This window comes from Anomaloglossus baeobatrachus, chromosome 3 (genome assembly GCF_048569485.1).
Source record: "Anomaloglossus baeobatrachus isolate aAnoBae1 chromosome 3, aAnoBae1.hap1, whole genome shotgun sequence".
NCBI lineage: Eukaryota > Metazoa > Chordata > Amphibia > Anura > Aromobatidae > Anomaloglossus > Anomaloglossus baeobatrachus.
In genome coordinates this window covers 197,975,928-197,998,666 of record NC_134355.1, presented here as the reverse complement: position 1 = coordinate 197,998,666, position 22,739 = coordinate 197,975,928, and the positions used below count along the sequence as shown (strand labels likewise).

Below are 22,739 nucleotides of genomic sequence, written 5' to 3'. Positions count from 1 at the left end.
GCGCGAAGATCTCCACAGAGACTCCTTCCTGAGGACGCAGGGCCATCGGCTGATTCTGGTGAGGTACACCGAAGCAAATACAATCCTTGCTTCCCACTGCTTCACTTGTAGCTCTGCATATCATTGCTCCCCCTCCTGGCATACTCCTATTAGGAACATGCAGAACTCTAAGGGTACTAAGAGTGCTAAGGCTCACATAGTCTATTCTTCAGCCTGCACTGCCTGCCATGCTGAGCTACCACGTAAAAACACCTCTTCTCTCTGTGAGTCCTGTGCCCCTATAGCCCCCCAAGACCACCCCGCCACCACCGCCGCAACCGTCAGCCCAGAGCTTGGGGCTCCCAGCCCACCGGAATGGGCAGTTTCTGTCCCAATCCATGGAAAAACTGTCACAGAACCTGGTGCTGGCTATGCAATGTCGTCCTCCACACCCTTCTGGGCCCCTGGACGGAACGCAGCCTGAGGATACCCCTATGGAGGATTCTTCTGAGGTAATCCGGGCCCATGCTTCACCGGTTGCAGGGATCAGGAAAAGAGCACACGGCCGTGTATCCAGCACTCTCTCATGGCCCCCATGGCTCTCCCTCGGGAGCACACAGGGCAGGCTCTCCCACATGCTCCACTGCTTCTGAAGAGCTGGAGGAGGGAGAATGCTGTTTGTACCAGGATGATTCCTTGGTTTCACCCTCCCCAGATGATCAAACTGCAATAGACTCCCTTATAGCAGCAATCAACCAAACTGTGCATGTGGAGAATCCCCCATCCACTACCACTGACCATGTGGTCTCCTTTAAGAGGGCAAGGAAACCCCAAAAGGTTTTCGCTGATCACCCAGAGTTTCAGGATATCCTCACAAAGCAAAGGGAGAAGCCTGATAGGCTCTTCGGTAACTGTAAACTCATGGAGTCCCGGTACCCTTTTGCCTCACCAGGGCTGGGCCGATCCGCCCTCGGTCGACACCTCCCCGGTCTCCCGCCTTGCCACAAAAACGCTCCTGTCTTTACCCGATGGTTCCTCCATCAAGGACCCGACAGACAGGTGGAGCACCTCGCCCGCTCTGCCTTTTGAGGCTGTGAGTTCCTCCCTCTCGCCCTCCTTTGCCTCTGTGTGGGTCGCAAAGGCGATCTCGGTCTGGGCAGAATCCCTTAACACTTCACTTGAGGAATCCCAGTTCCCTTATACCGTCACAGAGGTAACAGCTCAAATTGCCGCTGCAGCGGAGTACCTCATGCAGGCCTCCATTGATGCTGCTACCTGCGCAGCTTTTGCTGCCACAAATACCATAGCCATCCGTAGAACTCTCTGGCTTTGACAATGGCGAGCGGACTCTGCTTCTCCCTTCCCCATCTGAAGCCCAGGATGACCTTCACCAGACATCCACAGTCCTCGTTCCGCTCCTTTCGGAACTAATTTGGTTGGTCGACATCCCGCTTTGCCCCCGCCACTAGCCGCGGACTATGCAGGGAACTACCTTCTCAGCTCTCCCCGAAACCCACTTCGTCATGGCAGCCTAGACCGAAACAGTCCAGGACTAGGGAGACTCGTCCACGACGTTTCCCTCCTCATGACTCCTTTGGCGCCCCGGAAGACACACTCATTGTAGGAGGTCGACTGCAGCTCTTTCAACACATCTGGGCTGCCGCCTCAGACGACAAATGGGGTGCAAGACCTTGTGTCTTCCGGTTACCACATAGAATTTCGGACCAGACCCCCGAGTCGGTTCCTTCTCTCAAACCCCCCAAAGAGTCAAACGACGCGAGGCCTTTTTCTCAGCAATCCACTCGCTCCAAACAGCAGGAGTGATAATACCCGTCCCGGGCGACGAGAAGTTCAGGGGTTTTTATTCCAACCTCTTTGTGGTCCCCAAAAAGGATGGGTCAGTTCGACCCATCCTGGACCTCAAACACATGAACAAACATGTGCATGTACGGAGATTCAGAATGGAGTCCCTAAGGTCCATTATTGCATCCATGGTCGAAGGGGAATTCCTCGCCTCCATAGATATCAAGGACATGTACCTGCACATACCCATCGCTCCAGATCACCAAAAGTTCCTCCGCTTCACAGTTCAGGACTCTCATTTTCAATTCGTAGCCCTACCCTTCGGCCTTGCCACCGCACCAAGGGTCTTAACCAAAGTCGTGGCGGCCGCCATGAGCGTCCTTCACGCCAGGGGAGTAGTCGTTCTCCCTTACTTGGACGACCTCCTCATCAAGGCCCCCTCCTTCCGCGACTGCTCAACCATCGTACAGATCACCGTGGACACCCTATCCCGCTTAGGGTGGCTACTGAATCTAGACAAATCATCCCTGGTCCCAGCACGATCCATAATCTTCCTGGGCATGTCCCTGGACACCCGTCGGGGCTTGCTGTATCTCCCTCAGGATAAGGCGATCGCTCTTCGACAAGCGGTACGCTGCCTTCTACGTCCTCCGTCTCGCTCCATTCGATTCAGCAGAAGGTGCTCGGCAGGATGGTGGCGGCTATGGAGGCAGTACCTTTTGCTCAACTGCACCTCCGCCCACTGCAGCTGGCCCTTCTAGCTGCCTGGGACAAGAGTCCATTCTCCCTGGACAAACATCTTCACCTGACGCCTTCAGTCAGGTATGCACTCCGCTGGTGGCTTCGGTCCTCATCCCTATCGAGGGGGAGATCTTTTCTCCCAGTGAACTGGCTGGTCCTGACCACGGACGCCAGCCTCCTAGGCTGGGGAGCAGTGTACCGGCACCACACTGCTCAAGGACGTTGGACGCCCCAGGAGTCTTCCCTACCCATAAACATCCTGGAAATCCGCGCGATCTTCCTCGCGCTCAGAGTGTTCTGCCCTCTGCTAGCGGGTCGTCCGATTCGAGTCCAATCGGACCATGCGACAGCTGTAGCCTATATCAATCGGCAGGGGGGCACCTGCAGCAAAGCGGCTTATCTCGAGGCCCACAAGATCCTCAGCTGGGCCGAATCGACGGGGTCAGTAATATCAGCAGTACACATACCGGGGGTAGAGAACTGGGCAGCAGACTTTCTAAGTCGCCAAGGCCTGGCCGCCGGAGAATGGTCTCTCCACCCAGAAGTGTTTCTACACATCTGCACTCGCTGGGGCACACCAGACGTGGATCTAATGGCCTAAAGGTTGAACGCAAAGGTACCCGCGTTCATAGCCAGGCCTGAAAGCCTGTTTCATCCTGCATTTACCACCGTACGTGGAAAATCTTCATGGTGCAGGGAAACTAACGTCCAACCTATGCCTTTGAACATCCCCAGAATTCTCTATTTTCTGCAGTCTGGCTTGCAAGTGGTGTTGGCCCTCAGTTCCTTTTACAGGGCAGCTCTCAGCTCTCTCAATCTTCTACCAATGCCGCCTGGCTCAAAAACCGCAAGTAAAGACCTTCCTCCAGGGCGTTTCCCATCTAGCTCCCCCGTACAAACGGCCGCTGGACCCATGGGACCTCAATCTCGTTCTGGACGGTCTCCAGAGGTCTCCCTTTGAACCTGTCAAGGAATCTTCCCTTGCTCTTCTGTCCTGGAAGGTAACATTCCTGGTGGCAATTACGTCCATCAGACGGGTTTCGGAGCTGGTAGCACTCTCTTGCCGCGAGCCTTTTCTGATCTTTCACCAGGACAAGGTGGTTCTGCGCCCCCTTCCGGATTTTCTTCCAAAGGTTCCTACCCCATTTCATTTGAACGAGGACATTGTTCTGCCTTCCTTTTGTCCACACCCAGTTCATAGGGTGGAAAGGTCTCTGCATTCGTTAGACCTAGTCAGAGTTCTCAGACATTACATATCCAGGACAGCCCCCTTTAGAAAAACTGACTCTTTGTTCGTCATTCCTGAGGGGCCTAAGAAGGGACAGGCAGCTTCAAAGGCAACTCTGGCTCGCTGGATTAGCTCTGCGATCCAAGAAGTCCACCGCTTGCAACTCAAGCCCATTCCTAGTGGGCTGCGGGCTCATTCCATGCGAGACGTTGGCGCTACGTGCGGCATTCGGCATCAGGCTTCAGTGGAACAGGTGTGTAAGGCTGCGACCTGGTCTAGCCTACATACTTTTTCAAAGCATTACAGAGTCCATACCCAGGTTTCAGCTGAGGCAAATCTGGGTAGGTAAATTCTGCAAACGGCAGTAGAGCACCTCTCTCAGTAGGCGCTCCAGACTGTCTGGGACTGGTTCCTAGTCCTTGGGTTGTGTTGTCTTTTTATTTTTCCCACCCATGGACTGCTTTAGGTGGGTCCTGTGTCCCCCAATGAGGCGTCAGAAAAACTGATTTCTTTGTCGCTCCATTGGGAGACCCAGACAATTGGGTGTATAGCTATGCCTCCGGAGGCCACACAAAGTATTACACTAAAAGTGTAAAGCCCCTCCCCTTCTGCCTATACACCCCCCGTGCTCCCACGGGCTCCTCAGTCTTTATGCTTTGTGCGAAGGAGGCAGACATGCACGCATAGCTCCACAGCTTAGTCAGCAGCAGCTGCTGACTATGTCGGATGGAAGAAAAGAGGGCCCTTAACAGGGCCCCCAGCATGCTCCCTTCTCACCCCACTCTTGTCGGCGGTGTTGTTAAGGTTGAGGTATCCATTGCGGGTACGGAGGCTGGAGCCCACATGCTGTTTTCCTTCCCCATCCCCTTTAGGGCTCTGGGTGAAGTGGGATCCTAATCGGTCTCCAGGCACTGAGACCGTGCTCCATCCACAGCTCCTGGACTGCTGGATAAGGAGCCGAGTATCGTCAGGGACATGGCCCTGCTACTTTCAGGTACTCTGTGTCCCCGTGGGGACCGCGCACAGAAACACTCCAGCATTGCTGGGTGTGTTAGTGCGCCGGGGACCGCAGCGCTGACCGCGCTTGTGCCATCACACACTGCAGCGTGGCTGGGTGTGTTAGTTTACTGGGGACTACCGCGCTGACCGCCGCTGCCATGTTTACTCTGCGGCGCGGCTGGGACTGTTAGTACGCCGGGGACTACCGCGCCGACCGCGCTTATACGGCGGCCGCGCTTATAACTTTAGTCCCCGGCTTTTGCGGCCTAGTCTCATTCTTTCCCGCCCCCAGGACTGCCAGTCAGGGGAAGGGCGGGACGCTGTACAGGACATCAGCACTGAGGGCTGGAACATGCTTTGCATACTCCACCCCCCTCACTGTGCACAGTGGGGCACCAGATTCCCGCACTTTCTAGGGCACGCCCATGGCCCCCTCCTCTCCTCAGGACGCCGGCAGCGATTCCTGTCAGCTCTTCTGACGCTGGAGAGGGGAGACAAGCTCTGGGAGACCCAGGCAGGGATTCTGGTGACCACACAACCGCTTTGAGCGGGCGGTAAGCAGCACCTGAGGTGCTGGCCCCACTTGTGCAGAAGTGTACTTATAGATTATATGATTATAGGCTATACTTTACACTGTATGGTGCACGGTTGATTTTTGGCTATATACCCTCCTGGGTTGCTCAGGGGAGACAACAGCATGGCGTCCACAAAAAGCAAGGGTGCCAAAACACAGGCTTACTATGCTGCCTGCGCCGCATGTAAGGCTTCACTACCGGCAGGTTCCACTGACCCTCATTGTGTACAGTGCTCGGCCCCTGTGGCACTTGCTCAGCCGGAGCCTCTGCTAAGGGTGGCCCAGGGGGAGCCACCTGCTAACACTGTCCAGGTGACAGGGACGGAGTTTGCAGTTTTTACTGAAAGACTTTCTGAGACTATGGCTCAGATACTAGAAGCTTTGCAGTCCAGACCGGTATCTCAGACCAGGGGCACTGTGGAATCATTGCCCCCTGGTTCCCCTCTGTTTGAACAACAATGTCCTCCCGGGGTGTCTCATAGATCCCAGGGTGAGGTCTCTGACACGGACCGCAGCCCCAGACCGCCTAAGCGAGCTCGCTGGGAAATCCCCTCGACATCATCACATTGTTCAGGGTCTCAGCGGGGGGACTCTGTATGATGAAGCGGAGGTAGCTGATCAGGATTCTGATCCTGAGGCCGCTCTCAACCTTGATACTCCTGATGGGGACGCCATAGTGAATGATCTTATCGCGTCCATAAATCAAATGTTGGATATTTCTCCCTCAGCTCCTCCAGTAGAGGAGTCAGCTTCTCAGCAGGAGAAATTCCGTTTCAGGTTTCCCAAGCGTACAACGAGTATGTTTCTGGACCACTCTGACTTCAGAGAGGCAGTCCAGAAACACCGAGTTTGTCCAGATAAGCGTTTTTCCAAGCGCCTTAAGGATACACGTTATCCCTTCCCCCCTGACGTGGTCAAGGGCTGGACTCAGTGTCCCAAGGTGGATCCTCCAATCTCCAGACTGGCGGCTAGATCCATAGTTGCAGTTGAAGATGGGGCTTCTCTCAAGGATGCCACTGACAGACAGATGGAGCTCTGGTTGAAATCCATCTATGAAGCTATCGACGCGTCTTTTGCTCCAGCATTCGCAGCCGTATGGGCACTCCAGCTATCTCAGCGGGTCAAGCGCAAATTGACGCACTCACACGTACGTCTGCGCCGCAAGTGGCGTCCATAACCTCTCAAACGTCGGCATTTGCGTCCTACGCTATTAATGCTGTCCTGGACTCTGTGAGCCATACGGCGGTTGCAGCCGACAATTCGGTGGCAATACGCAGGGCCTTGTGGCTGCGGGAATGGAAGGCAGATTCGGCTTCCAAAAAGTGCTTAACCGGTTTGCCATTTTCTGGCGACCGTTTGTTTGGTGAGAGATTGGATGAAATCATCAAACAATCCAAGGGAAAGGAAACATCCTTACCCCAGGCCAAACCAAACATACCCCAATAGAGGAGGGGACAGTCGAGGTTTCGGTCCTTTCGGGGTGCGGGCAAGTCCCGATTCTCCTCGTCCAAAAGGCCTCAGAAGGATCAGAGGAACTCCGATTCATGGCGGTCTAAGTCACGCCCTAAAAAGACCGCCGGAGGTGCCGCTACCAAGGCGGCTTCCTCATGACTTACGGCCTCCTCACACCGCATCCTCGGTCGGTGGCAGGCTCTCCCGCTTTTGCGACACCTGGCTGCCACAGGTAAAAGACCGTTGGGTGAGAGACATTCTGTCTCACGGTTACAGGATAGAGTTCAGCTCTCGTCCTCCGACTCGATTCTTCAGAACATCTCCGCCTCCCGAGCGAGCCGATGCTCTTCTGCAGGCACTGGGCACTCTGAAGGCAGAAGGAGTGGTGGTCCCTGTTCCTCTTCAGCAACAGGGTCACGGTTTTTACTCCAACCTGTTTGTGGTTCCAAAGAAGGACGGGTCTTTCCGTCCGGTCCTGGACCTAAAACTGCTCAACAAACACGTAAAGACCAGGCGGTTCCGGATGGAATCCCTCCGCTCCGTCATCGCCTCAATGTCCCAAGGAGATTTCCTTGCATCGATCGATATCAAAGATGCTTATCTCCACGTACCGATTGCTCCAGAGCATCAGCGCTTCCTGCGCTTCGCCATAGGAGACGAACACCTTCAGTTCGTGGCACTGCCGTTCGGCCTGGCGACAGCCCCACGGGTTTTCACCAAGGTCATGGCTACAGTAGTAGCGGTCCTCCACTCTCAGGGTCACTCGGTAATCCCTTACTTAGACGATCTGCTGGTCAAGGCACCCTCTCAAGAGGCATGCCAGCACAGCCTCAACGCTACTCTGGAGACTCTCCAGAGTTTCGGGTGGATCATCAATTTTCCAAAGTCAAATCTGACACCGGCCCAATCGCTGACATACCTTGGCATGGAGTTTCATACCCTCTCAGCGATAGTGAAGCTTCCGCTGAACAAGCAGCGTTCACTACAGACGGGTGTGCAATCCCTCCTTCAAGGTCAGTCACACCCCTTGAGGCGCCTCATGCACTTCCTGGGGAAGATGGTGGCAGCAATGGAGGCAGTCCCTTTCGCGCAGTTTCACCTGCGTCCTCTTCAATGGGACATCCTACGCAAATGGGACAGGAAGCAGACGTCCCTCGACAGGAACGTCTCCCTCTCTCAGGCAACCAAAGCTTCCCTTCGGTGGTGGCTTCTTCCCACTTCATTATCGAAGGGGAAATCCTTCCTACCCCCATCCTGGGCGGTGGTCACGACGGACGCGAGTCTGTCAGGGTGGGGAGCGGTTTTTCTCCACCACAGGGCTCAGTTTACGTGGACTCGGCAAGAGTCCTCACTTCAGACCAATGTTCTGGAGATCAGGGCAGTGTATCTGGCCCTAAAAGCGTTCCAGCAGTGGCTGGAAGGCAAGCAGATCCGAATTCAGTCGGACAACTCCACAGCGGTGGCTTACATCAACCACCAAGGAGGAACACGCAGTCGGCAAGCCTTCCAGGAAGTCCGGCGGATTTTGATGTGGGTGGAAGCTACGGCCTCCACCATCTCCGCAGTTCATATCCCGGGCGTGGAAAACTGGGAAGCAGATTTTCTCAGTCGCCAGGGCATGGACGCAGGGGAATGGTCCCTTCACCCGGACGTGTTTCAGGAGATCTGTTGCCGCTGGGGGATGCCGGACGTCGACCTAATGGCGTCCCGGCACAACAACAAGGTCACGGCATTCATGGCACGTTCTCACGATCACAGAGCTCTGGCGGCAGACGCCTTAGTTCAGGATTGGTCGCAGTTTCAACTCCCTTATGTGTTTCCTCCTCTGGCACTGTTGCCCAGAGTGTTACGCAAGATCAGGGCAGACTGCCGCCGCGCCATCCTCGTCGCTCCAGACTGGCCGAGGAGGTCGTGGTACCCGGATCTGTGGCATCTCACGGTCGGCCAACCGTGGGCACTACCAGACCGACCAGACTTGCTGTCTCAAGGGCCGTTTTTCCATCTGAATTCTGCGGCCCTCAACCTGACTGTGTGGCCATTGAGTCCTGGATCTTAGCGTCTTCAGGATTATCTCAAGAGGTCATTGCCACTATGAGACAGGCTAGGAAACCAACGTCCGCCAAGATCTACCACAGGACGTGGAAAATATTCCTGTCGTGGTGCTCTGCTCAGGGTTTTTCTCCCTGGCCATTTGCCTTGCCCACTTTTCTGTCCTTTCTTCAATCCGGATTGGAAAAGGGTTTGTCGCTCGGCTCCCTTAAGAGACAAGTCTCTGCGCTCTCTGTGTTTTTTCAGAAGCGCCTGGCCAGACTTCCACAGGTACGCACGTTCCTGCAGGGGGTTTGTCACATCGTCCCTCCTTACAAACGTCCGTTGGAACCCTGGGATCTGAACAGGGTGCTGATGGTTCTTCAGAAACCACCGTTCGAGCCAATGAGGGATATTTCTCTCGCACGCCTTTCGCAGAAAGTGGTTTTCCTAGTAGCAGTCACTTCACTTCGGAGAGTGTCTGAGCTAGCAGCACTGTCATGCAAAGCCCCTTTCCTGGTGTTTCACCAGGACAAGGTGGTTCTGCGTCCGGTTCCGGAATTTCTCCCTAAGGTGGTATCCCCCTTTCATCTCAATCAGGATATCTCCTTACCTTCTTTTTGTCCTCATCCAGTTCACCAATGTGAAAAGGATTTGCACATGTTAGATCTAGTGAGAGCACTCAGATTCTACATTTCTCGTACGGCGCCCCTGCGCCGCTCGGATGCACTTTGTCCTTGTCGCTGGCCAGCGTAAAGGGACACAAGCTTCCAAATCAACCCTGGCTCGGTGGATCAAGGAACCAATTCTCGAAGCTTATCGTTCCTCGGGGCTTCCGGTTCCATCAGGGCTGAAGGCCCATTCTACCAGGGCCGTGGGAGCGTCCTGGGCCTTGCGGCACCAGGCTACGGCTCAGCAGGTGTGTCAGGCAGCTACCTGGTCGAGCCTGCACACTTTCACGAAACACTATCAGGTGCATACCTATGCTTCGGCAGATGCCAGCCTAGGTAGGCGAGTCCTTCAGGCGGCGGTTGCCCACCTGTAGGACTGAGCCGTTACGGCTCTATTATGAGGTATTTACCCACCCAGGGACTGCTTTTGGACGTCCCAATTGTCTGGGTCTCCCAATGGAGCGACAAAGAAGGGAATTTTGTTTACTTACCGTAAATTCCTTTTCTTCTAGCTCCAATTGGGAGACCCAGCACCCGCCCCTGTTTTTTTGTGTACACATGTTGTTCATGTTGAATGGTTTCAGTTCTCCGATATTCCTTCGGATTGAATTTTACTTTAAACCTGTTTATAATTTTTTCCTCCTTCTTGCTTTTGCACCAAAACTGAGGAGCCCGTGGGAGCACGGGGGGTGTATAGGCAGAAGGGGAGGGGCTTTACACTTTTAGTGTAATACTTTGTGTGGCCTCCGGAGGCATAGCTATACACCCAATTGTCTGGGTCTCCCAATTGGAGCTAGAAGAAAAGGAATTTACGGTAAGTAAACAAAATTCCCTTCTTTTGTGTATTCACCGTAATATAGCTTCTCTTAGCCATCATTGGGGGACACAGCACCCACCCTGTTGCCCTGTTGGGCCTTGGTTCTCTCAGTACCTTATTTTGGTTATAACTTTTTTTTTTTTTTTTTTTTTTTTTTTTTTTTTTTCATCTACTGCTTGTGTACTAAAACTGAGGTTGCCTGGCCCGGCCAGGGGGTGTATACTGCAGAGGAGGAGCTAATGCTTTTTGCATCTACTTAGTGTCCTCCTATGGATAGGCAGCATAACACCCATGGTACTGTGTCCCCCAGTGATGGCTAAGAGAAAACGATTTTACGGTGAGTACACAAAAATCCATATACGTACGTACGTATGTATGTATGTACGTATGTATGTATGTACGTACGTACGTATGTATGTATGTATGTATGTATGTATGTATGTAGTGCAGTACTATAGTGTATTCCTGTATATGTTGAAAATATCGGTTTCCTTTTGAAGTTCAGCTCATGCTTGGGCTTCACAGGAGTACCTAGATGACGGCAGCTGGGCCTGCTGGAGGTGGGAGGAAGTGACCCTGGGCATGGATTAGAGCTGGAGTGACAGGCTTCAGGTCTGGTCATTTGCATATCAATTCAAAGGCTGATTTGTCAGTAATGAATTAGCAGACTGGCCATGTAAAAGTTTGTTCAGGTATGGCTGTGAAAGATAAGTATTTGGCCTTCTGATTGGTGAACCTTCCAGAAATCTGTACTGCTGCTTTTTGCAGCTGATGGAGCATGACAGACTGAAAACCATTGTACCCCAGTACAACTGTACAGTATTGGCTGAGAGAAGGCCTTCACTGGCTTTGTAATCTGTAAAGGAGCGTTCGCATGTCCATGCCAAACACTTAACAATGGTGATATGGTAAATTATATAGGTCTGTAGGTCCAACTTCTAATGTTAGTACATCTTTGATACTTGACAGAATATCACAATTTTCTGAAAGTGTAGACAACTTTTCTGGGACCCCCACCAAAACAGATCCCACTACCTGTACTTCCAGTGCTCTGCAGCTCTGTGCAATGTCTCATATATACAATTGATATAAAAGCATAACTTTTTTTTTTTCCCCCTTAGTTATGAACCAGAGTTATTTCCAGGTCTTATTTACAGAATGATCAAGCCAAGAATTGTTCTACTGATTTTCGTGTCTGGAAAGGTTGTATTAACAGGTAAGTGAAAAGCACAAACCTTGACTGAAAGGAATGGTCTACTTCCTGGATGTCCTTCTTAAATATTTTTGGACCCCAAATAAAATAAAATACAAATAAAACACACCATATACTTGCCTGTCGGGCACTGTTGGCACTATCTTCTAGGGCCTTTGTGACTTGTGAAAGTGCAGCACATTAGTGTCATGTGAGTACCTGGAGATACAGCACAGACAATCAGCAGCCGATGGGCTCCCAGTACTCATAGCATAATGTCATACCAGCACCTGGTGAAGACACATGGTTAAGACCTCTTTCTAACGGTGCCGGTCAGGCAGGTGACAGTGTATGCTAGTTTAATTTTACATGGGGCACTTTTGCATTTACAAAGGGCCTATTTTATTCCCTTAGTGACCAGCCCAAATTTTTAAAATCTGACATGTCAGTTTGTGGCAAAAACTGGAATCGTGCTATGTTATATTTTATCATAATGGTTAAATTTGAAGGCTTATTTATAAAAAAAAGTACCGTATTTTTTGCTTTATAAGACGCACTTTTGTTCCCCCAAATTTTGGGGAAAAGTAGGGGGTGAGTCTTATAAACCGAATATACACGTATGTGTGTATAATATATATATATATATATATATATATATATATATATATATATATATATATATATATATATATATATATATATATATATATATATATATATATATATATATATATATATATATATATATAATAATAATCTCTCTCTTTTCCTTATCGTTCCTTATGGGAGACCCAAACCATGGGGTGTATAGCTTCTGCCTCCGGAGGACACACAAAGTACTACACTCAAACGTGTAGCTCCTCCCTCCGGGCTATATACACCCCCTGGATGACAATCTAACCAGTTCAATGCTTTGTGTCAGGAGGATCACACACACATGCATTCGCTGATATTTTTTTCTCAAGCTTCGGCTTTTGCATCCTACGCCATGTCTGCCATCCTGGAGGCTTCTCACCGCACGGCGGTGGCCTCCGCTAACGCCCTCGCGATCCGCAGGATCTTGTGGCTTCGAGAGTGGAAAGCAGACGCTTCCTCTAAGAAGTACCTTGCGAGTCTCCCTTTTGCTGGGTCCCGGCTGTTTGGGGAACAGCTGGATGACATAATTAAGGAAGCTACTGGCGGGAAGAGTACTTCCTTGCCACAAACTAAAACCAGGAAACCTGTCCAGGGCAGGAACCAATCGAGGTTTCGTTCCTTTCGTTCCTCTAACTGGTCATCCTCTAAGCCCTCGACCTCGTCCACTACCGCAGCCAAGGATCGTAAATCCAACTGGCGCGCAAAGCCGCGTCCTCAAAAGACCGGAGGAGCCGCTGCCACTAAGGCAGCCTCCTCTTGACTAGCTGGCTGCGCCAGCAACGTCCTTGGTCGGTGGCAGGCTCTCCCACTTTGGCGACGTGTGGTTTCAACACGTCTCCGATCAGTGGGTATGGGATATCATCTCCCACGGCTACAGGATAGAATTTTCTTCCAGCCCGCCAAACAAATTTTTTCTGTCCACCCCCCCCCCCCTGCTCCAAAGCCGCTGCCTTCTCTCAGGCCGTGGCATCCCTGCAGGCCAACGGTGGAATTGTTCCGGTTCCCGCCCGGGAACGGTTCAGCGGTTTCTACTCAAACCTCTTTCTAGTCCCCAAGAAGGACGGTTCCTTCCGGCCCATCCTGGATCTCAAGCTTCTCAACAAGCATGTTCAGGTGCGGCACTTTCGCATGGAATCTCTGAGATCGGTCATTGCCTCAATGACCCAAGGAGATTTTCTGGCATCCATCGACATCAGAGATGCCTATCTGCATGTGCCTATTGCGGTTTCACACCAGCGTTGGCTACGCTTTGCAATCGGAAAGGAACATTTCCAATTCGTGGCTCTCCCCTTCGGCTTAGCCACGGCCCCTCGAGTATTCACCAAGGTCATGGCAGCAGTGGTTGCGGTCCTGCACCTCCAGGGGTTGGCAGTGATTCCTTACCTGGACGACCTTCTAGTCAAGGCCTCATCCAGTGCAGACTGCCAGCGGAGTGTCTCTCTCACTCTCGCCACACTCGTTCAGTTCGGGTGGCTTGTCAACCTGCCCAAGTCCACTCTGACCCCGACCCAGGTGCTTATGTACCTAGGGATGCAATTCGAGACTCTGCCGGCACTTGTCAAGTTGCCCTTAGTCAAACAGCAGTCCCTTCGTCTGGCGGTGCGCTCTCTGCTGAGGCACTGCCGTCATTCCATCAGACACCTCATGCAGGTGCTGGGTCAGATGGTGGCGTCAATGGAAGCGGTTCCCTTTGCCCAGTTCCATCTGCGTCCCCTGCAGCTGGACATTCTCCGCTGTTGGGACAAGCGGATCTCTTCCTTGCACAGGCTGGTAGCTCTGTCGTCACAGACCAGGAGCTCCCTTCAGTGGTGGCTTCGGCCCCTCTCTGTCACAGGGACGCTCCTTCCTGACTCCGTCCTGGGTGATCCTCACCACGGATGCCAGCCTCTCCGGTTGGGGAGCAGTATTTCTCCATCACCGAGCACAGGGCACTTGGACTCAGTCCGAATCAGCCCTCTCGATCAATGTGCTAGAGATCAGAGCTGTGTTTCTAGCTCTCCTAGCCTTCCACCACCTGTTGGCGGGCAGGCTCATTCGAGTTCAGTCGGACAACGCGACAGCGGTTGCCTACATCAATCACCAGGGCGGGACTCACAGCCGTCTGGCGATTGTTGGAGGTTCAACGAATCCTCCAGTGGACGGAGGACTCAAAGTCCACCATATCTGCAGTCCACATCCCAGGTGTGGAAAACTGGGAGGCCGATTATCTCAGCCGTCAAACCGTGGACAGTGGCGAGTGGGCCCTGCATCTGTCAGTGTTCAGATCAATCTGCCGCAAGTGGGGCACTCCGGAAGTGGATCTAATGGCATCCCGGCACAACAACAAGGTTCCGGTTTACGTGGCTCGCTCCCACGATCCTCAAGCCTTCGCAGCAGACGCACTGGTTCAAGATTGGTCTCAGTTCCGTCTGGCCTATGTGTTTCCCCCTCTAGCGCTCTTGCCCAGGGTTCTGCGCAAGATCAGAATGGAGGGCCGTCGAGTCATAATCATTGCTCCGGACTGGCCCAGGCGAGCTTGGTACCCAGACCTGCTCCGTCTGTCCGTAGAGGTGCCGTGGCATCTCCCGGACCGCCCAGACCTTCTCTCTCAAGGTCCGTTCTTCCGCCAGAATTCTGCGGTTCTCAGATTGACGGCGTGGCTCTTGAGTCCTGGATCCTGACTGCTTCAGGCATTCCCTCTGAGGTCATCTCCACCATGACTCAGGCTCGGAAGTCTTCCTCGGCCAAGATTTACCACAGGACTTGGAGGATTTTCCTGTCCTGGTGTCGCTCTTGCGACCATGCTCCTTGGCCGTTCTCCTTGCCGACCATCCTGTCTTTTCTACAGTCCGGTCTACAGCTAGGACTGTCCCTCAATTCCCTCAAGGGACAGGTGTCGGCTCTGTCGGTATTGTTCCAGCGGCGTATCGCCCGACTGGCTCAGGTGCGCACCTTCATGCAGGGCGCATCTCACATCATTCCTCCTTACCGGCGGCCCTTGGATCCCTGGGACCTTAATCTGGTCCTCACGGCCTTACAGAAACCCCCCTTTGAGCCTCTTAGGGAGGTTCCCTTATTTAGACTTTCACAGAAAGTTGTTTTTCTAGTAGCCATAACTTCTCTCAGGAGAGTTTCTGATTTGGCTGCGCTCTCTTCGGAATCCCCCTTTTTGGTGTTTCACCAAGACAAGGTGGTTCTTCGTCCGACTCCGGACTTTCTCCCTAAGGTGGTGTCTCCTTTCCACCTTAACCAGGACATTTCATTGCCTTCTCTTTGTCCGGCCCCTGTGCATCGCTTTGAGAAGGCGTTGCATTCCTTAGATTTGGTGCGGGCGCTCCGAATCTATGTGTCGCGCACCGCCGTTTTTAGGCGGTGCACCTCACTTTTTGTGCTAACCACTGGTCAGCGCAAGGGTCTCGCTGCTTCTAAACCGACCCTAGCTCGTTGGATCAGGTCGGCTATCTCCGATGCCTACCAGTGTTCTCAGGTGCCTCCTCCGCCAGGGATTAAGGCGCACTCGACCAGAGCTGTCGGTGCCTCCTGGGCTTTCAGGCACCAGGCTACGGCTCAGCAGGTTTGTCAGGCTGCCACGTGGTCCAGTCTGCACACTTTTTCGAAGCACTACCAAGTACATGCTCATGCTTCAGCAGATGCGAGCTTGGGCAGACGCATTCTTCAGGCGGCTGTCGCCCATTTGTGAAGTTAGGTTTTGCCTACTTCTCAGTTTGGTTTATTGCCCACCCATGGACTGCTTTGGAACGTCCCATGGTTTGGGTCTCCCATAAGGAACGATAAAGAAAAAGAGAATTTTGTTTACTTACCGTAAATTCTTTTTCTTATAGTTCCGACATGGGAGACCCAGCACCCTCCCTGTTGCCTGTTGGCAGTTTTTTGTTCCGTGTGTTTCACCGGCTGTTGTTAGTAGACAGAGTTCTGGTCTTTCCGAGTTTTACTCTATCTCTACTTATGGGTGGATGTCCTCCTTCAGCTTTTGCACTGAACTGGTTAGATTGTCATCCAGGGGGTGTATATAGCCCGGAGGGAGGAGCTACACGTTTGAGTGTAGTACTTTGTGTCCTCCGGAGGCAGAAGCTATACACCCCATGGTTTGGGTCTCCCATGTCGGAACTATAAGAAAAAGAATTTACGGTAAGTAAACAAAATTCTCTTTATTCTATCTGTCTGTCCTTGCTCCAAAATTCTGTCCTTACCGCGACAAGCTTCTCATTGGCCGCTCACCCAGGCTCCGCCCCCCGCAAGGATTGGCTCACCCCGGCCCCCTGCACGCATTGGCAACTCGGCCACCCCTCGCCCCCTCACACATTGCACGCCAGCCCTGGCCCCGCCCCCAGCACGCATTCCCTGAACCGACACAGAGCCCAGACTCCCAGGTGAGTGCTGTACCCCCGGGAGCCCACACCAGCGTACGCCGGCAACCCAGCAGACACAAACCCTCGCATTGCTGGGGTTGCCGGCGTACGCTGGTGTGGGCTCCCGTGCGATCGGGTGTGTGCGTGTCTGCAGAGGAGCACGGCGTGCAGCACAGCTGCTGGGACCGCCCACCGGAGGGCACAGGCAGAAGTGGGGTGTGAGTGTATGCAATCAGATGTGTGCGTGTATACTGTCTGTGTAACTGTGCAGCACGATGGGGAGTGCGCAGCATGGGGGATGGAGCACGATGGGGAGTGCGCAGCATGGGGATGGAGCACGATGGTGGGTGCGCAGCATGGGGGAGGGAGCACGATGGGGGATGGAGCACGATGGGGAGTGGGCAGCATGGGGGATGGAGCACGATGGGGGGTGCGCAGCATGGGGGATGGAGCACGATGGGGGGTGCGCAGCATGGGGGATGGAGCACGATGGGGGGTGCACAGCATGGGGGATGGAGCACGATGGGGGTGCACACCTCCCCCCAAAGCGCGCACACACACACACACACACACACACACACACACACACACACACACACACACACACACACACACACACGGAATCACAAACACCGCCCTACACAGACACCCACACACACAGACAACGCCACACAAACACCGCAGCATACACGAATATACGCACATACCGCGCAACACACACACATTGCACAAAACATATCTCCCCCAAAACACACACGCAACCCACACAAACCGCGCAACACACACAGCACCACACACAGACAACACTGCAGACACACAGCGCTCTACACAAACACCGCTCTCACACACCCCCACCCAGACAACACCCAGAACATTTACAGCCCCTACACAAACACTTGGCAACTACACACAACAACATCTATATATAACAAAAATCATACATTAACTACACAATAAATTCTAGAATACCCGATGCGTTAGAATCGGGCCACCTTCTAGTGTGTGTGTGTGTGTGTGTGTGTGTGTAATATATATATATATATATTATATTATATATTATATTTTATTATATTTTATTATATTTTATTATATTTTATTATATTTTATTATATTTTATTATATTTTATTATATTTTATTATATTTTATTATATTTTATTATATTTTATTATATTTTATTATATTTTATTATATTTTATTATATTTTATTTTATTATATTATATTATATTATATTATATATGGCCCCCATACTGCTGTCCATAGTAAAATAAAAAAAAGCTTTACTTACCTCCAGCGCTGATCTCCCGGTCTGCTGCTGTCTGTGATCAGGCACGCAGAGATATCACTCTGCCGTGCTGATCACATGACCGGCAGCAAGAACCAGGAAGTGGAAGAAGCCGGAGCTCAACTGCAAGGAGGGAGACACGAGGAGGGACAGCGCTGAGAAGGTAAGGAAAGAGTGTTTTATTTTATTATGGGCAGCAGTATGGGGGGCATATCTAACACAGGGGAGATGTGCCATCTATAGTGGCCATGGGCAGCAGTATGGGGGCCATATCAAACACAGGGGAGGTGTGCCATCTATAGGGGCCATGGGCAGCACAGGGGGACGTGTCCCAGCACAAAGGGGCTGTATTCAATATAAGGGGGCCATATCCAGATTAAGGAGGGCTAATTTTAGGATGGGGGGGCTATGAGGGACATATACTTTGACCCTATATGATTTGTTAGGACACTGGCATAAGATGGACCCCATTTAACATTAAAAAAAAACTTCTCTTATCCTTCACCAAATTTGGGGGTGAGTCGTATAAAGCGAAAAATATGGTATATCTGACAAAGCAGTTTTCAAATTTTGATTTTGTTTTTGCTCACACTTATAAATGGAGGGGAAAAAAATTCATATGCCTTTAACCCATATTTATTCAATGAAACAGTGAAATCTAATTTTTTTTTTTTTCCCCTCTGCATTTGGCCTGAGAGAAATCACAACAAACATGCATACGGTCCTGTACAATGGCCGAGACTCGTCAATGGGTGCGAAAAAATGGGATACCACAAAGAGCATATGTATAGTGTTTTTATTGATGCATTACCATTACCATTCTATAGCATAAAACATTGTAAATAGGAATGTCCATAATTATGGAATGACTGCTGAGAAAAAAACCTCGTCATATAGATCTTAGGCGAGAAAAAACAATTTCTACTTTTCTTGATGAAAATCAATTGTTTTTTTATTCACAAATGTGGATGAATCCTAATCCAGATAGTCACACCATTAATGAATAACATTCACCTCGTGTCTGCTTTATATCAGCACATCTGTAAAATGCTTTTTTTTTAAACCCCCTTCACGACCTTTGACGGATATATCCGTCATGGAGCGTGTGACGTTAAGCCCCGGCCCCTGCCGCGGGCAGGTTGCGGCGATCCGCGCACATCAGCTGTTTTCAACAGCTGACATGTGTGCCTACATGTTGCGAGTGGAATCGCATTCCACCCCTAACATTAACCTCTTACATCTTGCTGCCAAAGTCTGGCAGCGAGATGTATATGTGCGCAGCCATGATTTTCACTTACCGCCGCCCCCACCGGACGTCACGTACGTGATCACGTGACTTTCGGTGGTTGCCATGGTAGCACAGGGTCATGTGATGACGCCTATAGCTATGACGAGTCACTTTCATTTTCACTCGCCCCGACGCCGAATGAAACAGCAAGTGACTATATCTGCTGTTTACAGCTGTATAGCTGTGATCAGCAGATAGATCAGAGCGATCGGATTGCTGATCGCTATAGCCCCTAAGAAAAGTAAAATAAAGTAAAAAAAAAAAGTTTTAAAAAATGGAAAAAACCTAAAAGTTCAAATAACCCCCCCCCCTTCACGCTATTGAAAATTAAAGGGTTAAAAAAAATAAATATACACATTTGGTATCTCCGCGTTCAGGAATGCCCGATCTATCAAATATAAAATCAATTAATCTGATTGGTAAACGGCGTAGTGGCAAAAAAATTCCAAACGCCAAAATTACGTTTTTTGGCCGCCGCAAGTTTTACGCAAAATGCAATAAGAGGCGATCAAAACGTAGCATCTGCGCAAAAATGGTACCGTTAAAAATGTCAGCTCAAGACGCAAAAAATAAGCAATCGAAAAGGTAGTCCCGCCACACAGTGCAAGGAAAATAGGACAAGTCCAGGTATGGTATGCTTGAACAAGGTTTTTTTTATTTTTCACCAAAAACTGTACTGCCCGCCCAATGTTTCGGCTCGTACAGGAGCCTTCACCAGGGGCCAAGAGTACTAAGACATACATGGTATGAGAAAGAAAACAAACAGAAAGATTTTTACAATTTGCATCATGACATTGCATCAGGAGAAAACATGAAAATAAATAACCTATATGGGAATATGAAGACAAGGGAGACAATTGTCGTAGTGTGGAGTGTGGAACAAAAGGATGTAACCGCTAGGGATATAAGTGGAGGATCTAAAGATATAAAGGGAAAACAAAGAAAAGAAGGAAACTAAGGGAAGAGAAAGGAAGGGGGGGGGGAGGACAAGAAGAGAGGGAAGCATGGGAAAGCGAGAAAGATTTGAAGTAGTCAAAAAGGCAAAAATTCATAGGGGACATACCCGAGGAAATGGTTGTAATAAGAGATCTTATAGGTGCATCAGGGCCTGAAAACAGGAAGGAAGATCTGGGAGGAAGAAGGGAAGAAAAGGAGATACACTGAATGGAACGAAGTGAAAACAAGGGAGGAGGGGGGGGGAGGGGGAGGGATGGGACCATGAATAACTTACTAAGGAGTCAGCATAAGGAATACTTCGGTAAGAAGGTATCGTTGCTACATGTGAAGTAGACAAGGGAGCGCCTAGTGTGGAGACATATGAATAGTGTAAGAGGAATAAGTTGGGGGACAATGGTGATGAGAAAAGGGGGGCGGGGGTTAGGATGATGGATACTTACCAGTAAAAGGCTAGCATACAGTGTGAAGGGGCTCACACGGAAGGTATGGGGTAGTAAATGAATGCTGCCAAATGAAAAAAGTGTCAGTAAAGGGTAATATAGTGAAGAGATATAGCAGGAATAGAGGGGTATAGAGTGGAAAATACATACCAATAGACACTGTCATATGTGTAATAAGACTACTGATCATACGTGGTATGGTAAATAAGTTGCCAAGGTGACATCAGTGCTACTAGAGGAAGAGAATAATAATGAGTGTAAAGGTATGTTGGTGACAATAGAAACAGGGGGAGGATGGGAACATACCTATAAGTACTAGGATAAAGGTGAGTGCAGGTATTCCCCTGGTGCTATGTCAGCAAGATATAAAGTAAGTCACATGGAAGAATCAGAAAAGGAACCATAGTAGAGCAGCATAGAGGAAACATCTTACCTAAAGCGGCATGGTGATTTGTCAGTATGTGGAGGGAGCCCAGGGACTGTGAGGAGGGTGAGCCTCTATATACTGGCTTGTGAACATCCATTGGTGGAGTGGGAATCACCGCTTCCAGGTGTGGGGGTAGCCCATGGGTGTGCGCGTGACGCGCAACCCCCGCCCCGCCCCCCTTGTGGGCGGAGCGTAGGGCGGACGGTGCGAGCCAGGCACACACACAAAAGAGGCAGTGATGACATGCGGACGTGCGCGTGACGCGTGGCACCGCCCGCCACGCCCCCGGTGGGCGGGACATTAGCGGGCGTCGCACGCCAGGCACACACAGTGTGATGCGTGTCAGAGGAAATGACGTGGGGGCGTGAGCATGAAGCGCGGCGTTGCACAGCACCCTCTCCACGCTCCAATGTATAGAGCGCAGATGGACGGCGTGGAACGGACGCATGCGCTGTGCAGATGAGCCAGAGGTGAACATAGATACACGGAGCTACTCCTTGCAGATAGGGGAATCCTTGGTGAGACAGGCAGCTGTGGAGCGTGCTGTAGAGGAAGACGGCCTGAGTGCATACTATAAGGCATATGAAGGGTGTTCTAGGACATCTAGAAAAAGATGGAAAATATCAATTCGAAACATAAGTTAAATCACATACATGGGATTATGTGAGTAATATGCTATGTAGGTGCTAACATATTTAGTATCTCAAATGAATGTGTATCAACAAGTGAGATCTATAGAACATCACTATAGTGTCAAAACATGATACAATATGCCCTAATGGGGGCAACATAATAAGAAATACATTACAATGAGTCATATCGAGAAATGAGACGATGGTATCGAAGATATTAGAGTGCAACAATAGTAGAAAATACAAAGACAAATGAATACCGTAATGTCAAGGATAAGTACCAGAGGTACGTTAGGACTCCTGTGGAACCTCATAAGACATACAAATTACCATTAGGAGCAAATATGATTTCAACAATTTCATATTCCCTATTGAGTCCCATGGGCTCCAGGGTTTTAAATGTGTGGATCCAGAAGGCTTCTCGTAACTTGAGTCTCTGGATCCTATCGCCACCTCTGCGGATTGGGGGGACATGTTCAATAATCTGGTACCCGCAACTGGGCTATGGAACATTGGGCGGGCAGTACCGTTTTTGGTGAAAAATAAAAAAACCTTGTTCAAGCATACCATACCTGGACTTGTCCTATTTTTCTTGCACTGTGTGCCGGGACTACCTTTTTGATTGAGTATATTTTTTCTCCCGAGCACCCAGGACTAGCAGCTGAGCATAACTTATCCCTCTCTGCAAAAAATAAGCAGTCACTGAGCCATAGATCCCAAAAAAATGAGAACGCTACGGGTTTCGGAAAATGGCACAAAACGTGCGCCACTTTTATTGGACAAACTTGTGCATTTTTATTAACCCCTTAGATACAAGCAAACCTACACATGTTTGGTGTCTACAAACTCGCACCGACCTCAGGCATCACAATGACACATCAGTTTTACCATATAGTGAACACTGTGAATAAAATATCCCAAAAACTATTGTGCGATCACACTTTTTTTGCAGTATTTCCACACTTGGAAATGTTTTGCTGTTTTCCAGTACACCATATGGTAAAACTTATGGTTTCATTTAAAAGTACAACTCGTCCTGCAAAAAACAAGCCCTCATATGGCAAGATTGACGGAAAAATAAAAAAGTTACGGCTCTCGGAAGAAGGGGGAGAAAGAAACAAAAATGCAAAAAACTGAAAAGGCTCTGGGGCTGAATGTGTTAATTTAGTTAGTATGTTAGAAGCTCTAAAATTGTGGCAGTAAATCTCCCCCCCCCCCCCCCCCCCCCTCCCCCCCCCGGTG

The 22,739-nt window shown here is 50.5% G+C and overlaps 1 protein-coding gene across 1 annotated transcript in view; it reads left to right on the top strand.

Moving 5' to 3' along the window:
- TBP (TATA-box binding protein) overlaps positions 1-22,739 on the top strand; it is a 117,743-nt gene that overhangs the window by 57,407 nt on the left and 37,597 nt on the right. Inside the window, exon 7 of the mRNA XM_075338192.1 lies at positions 11,414-11,508. Within this exon, the coding sequence (XP_075194307.1) occupies positions 11,414-11,508 (95 nt within the window). The remainder of the gene's footprint in view (positions 1-11,413; positions 11,509-22,739) is intronic.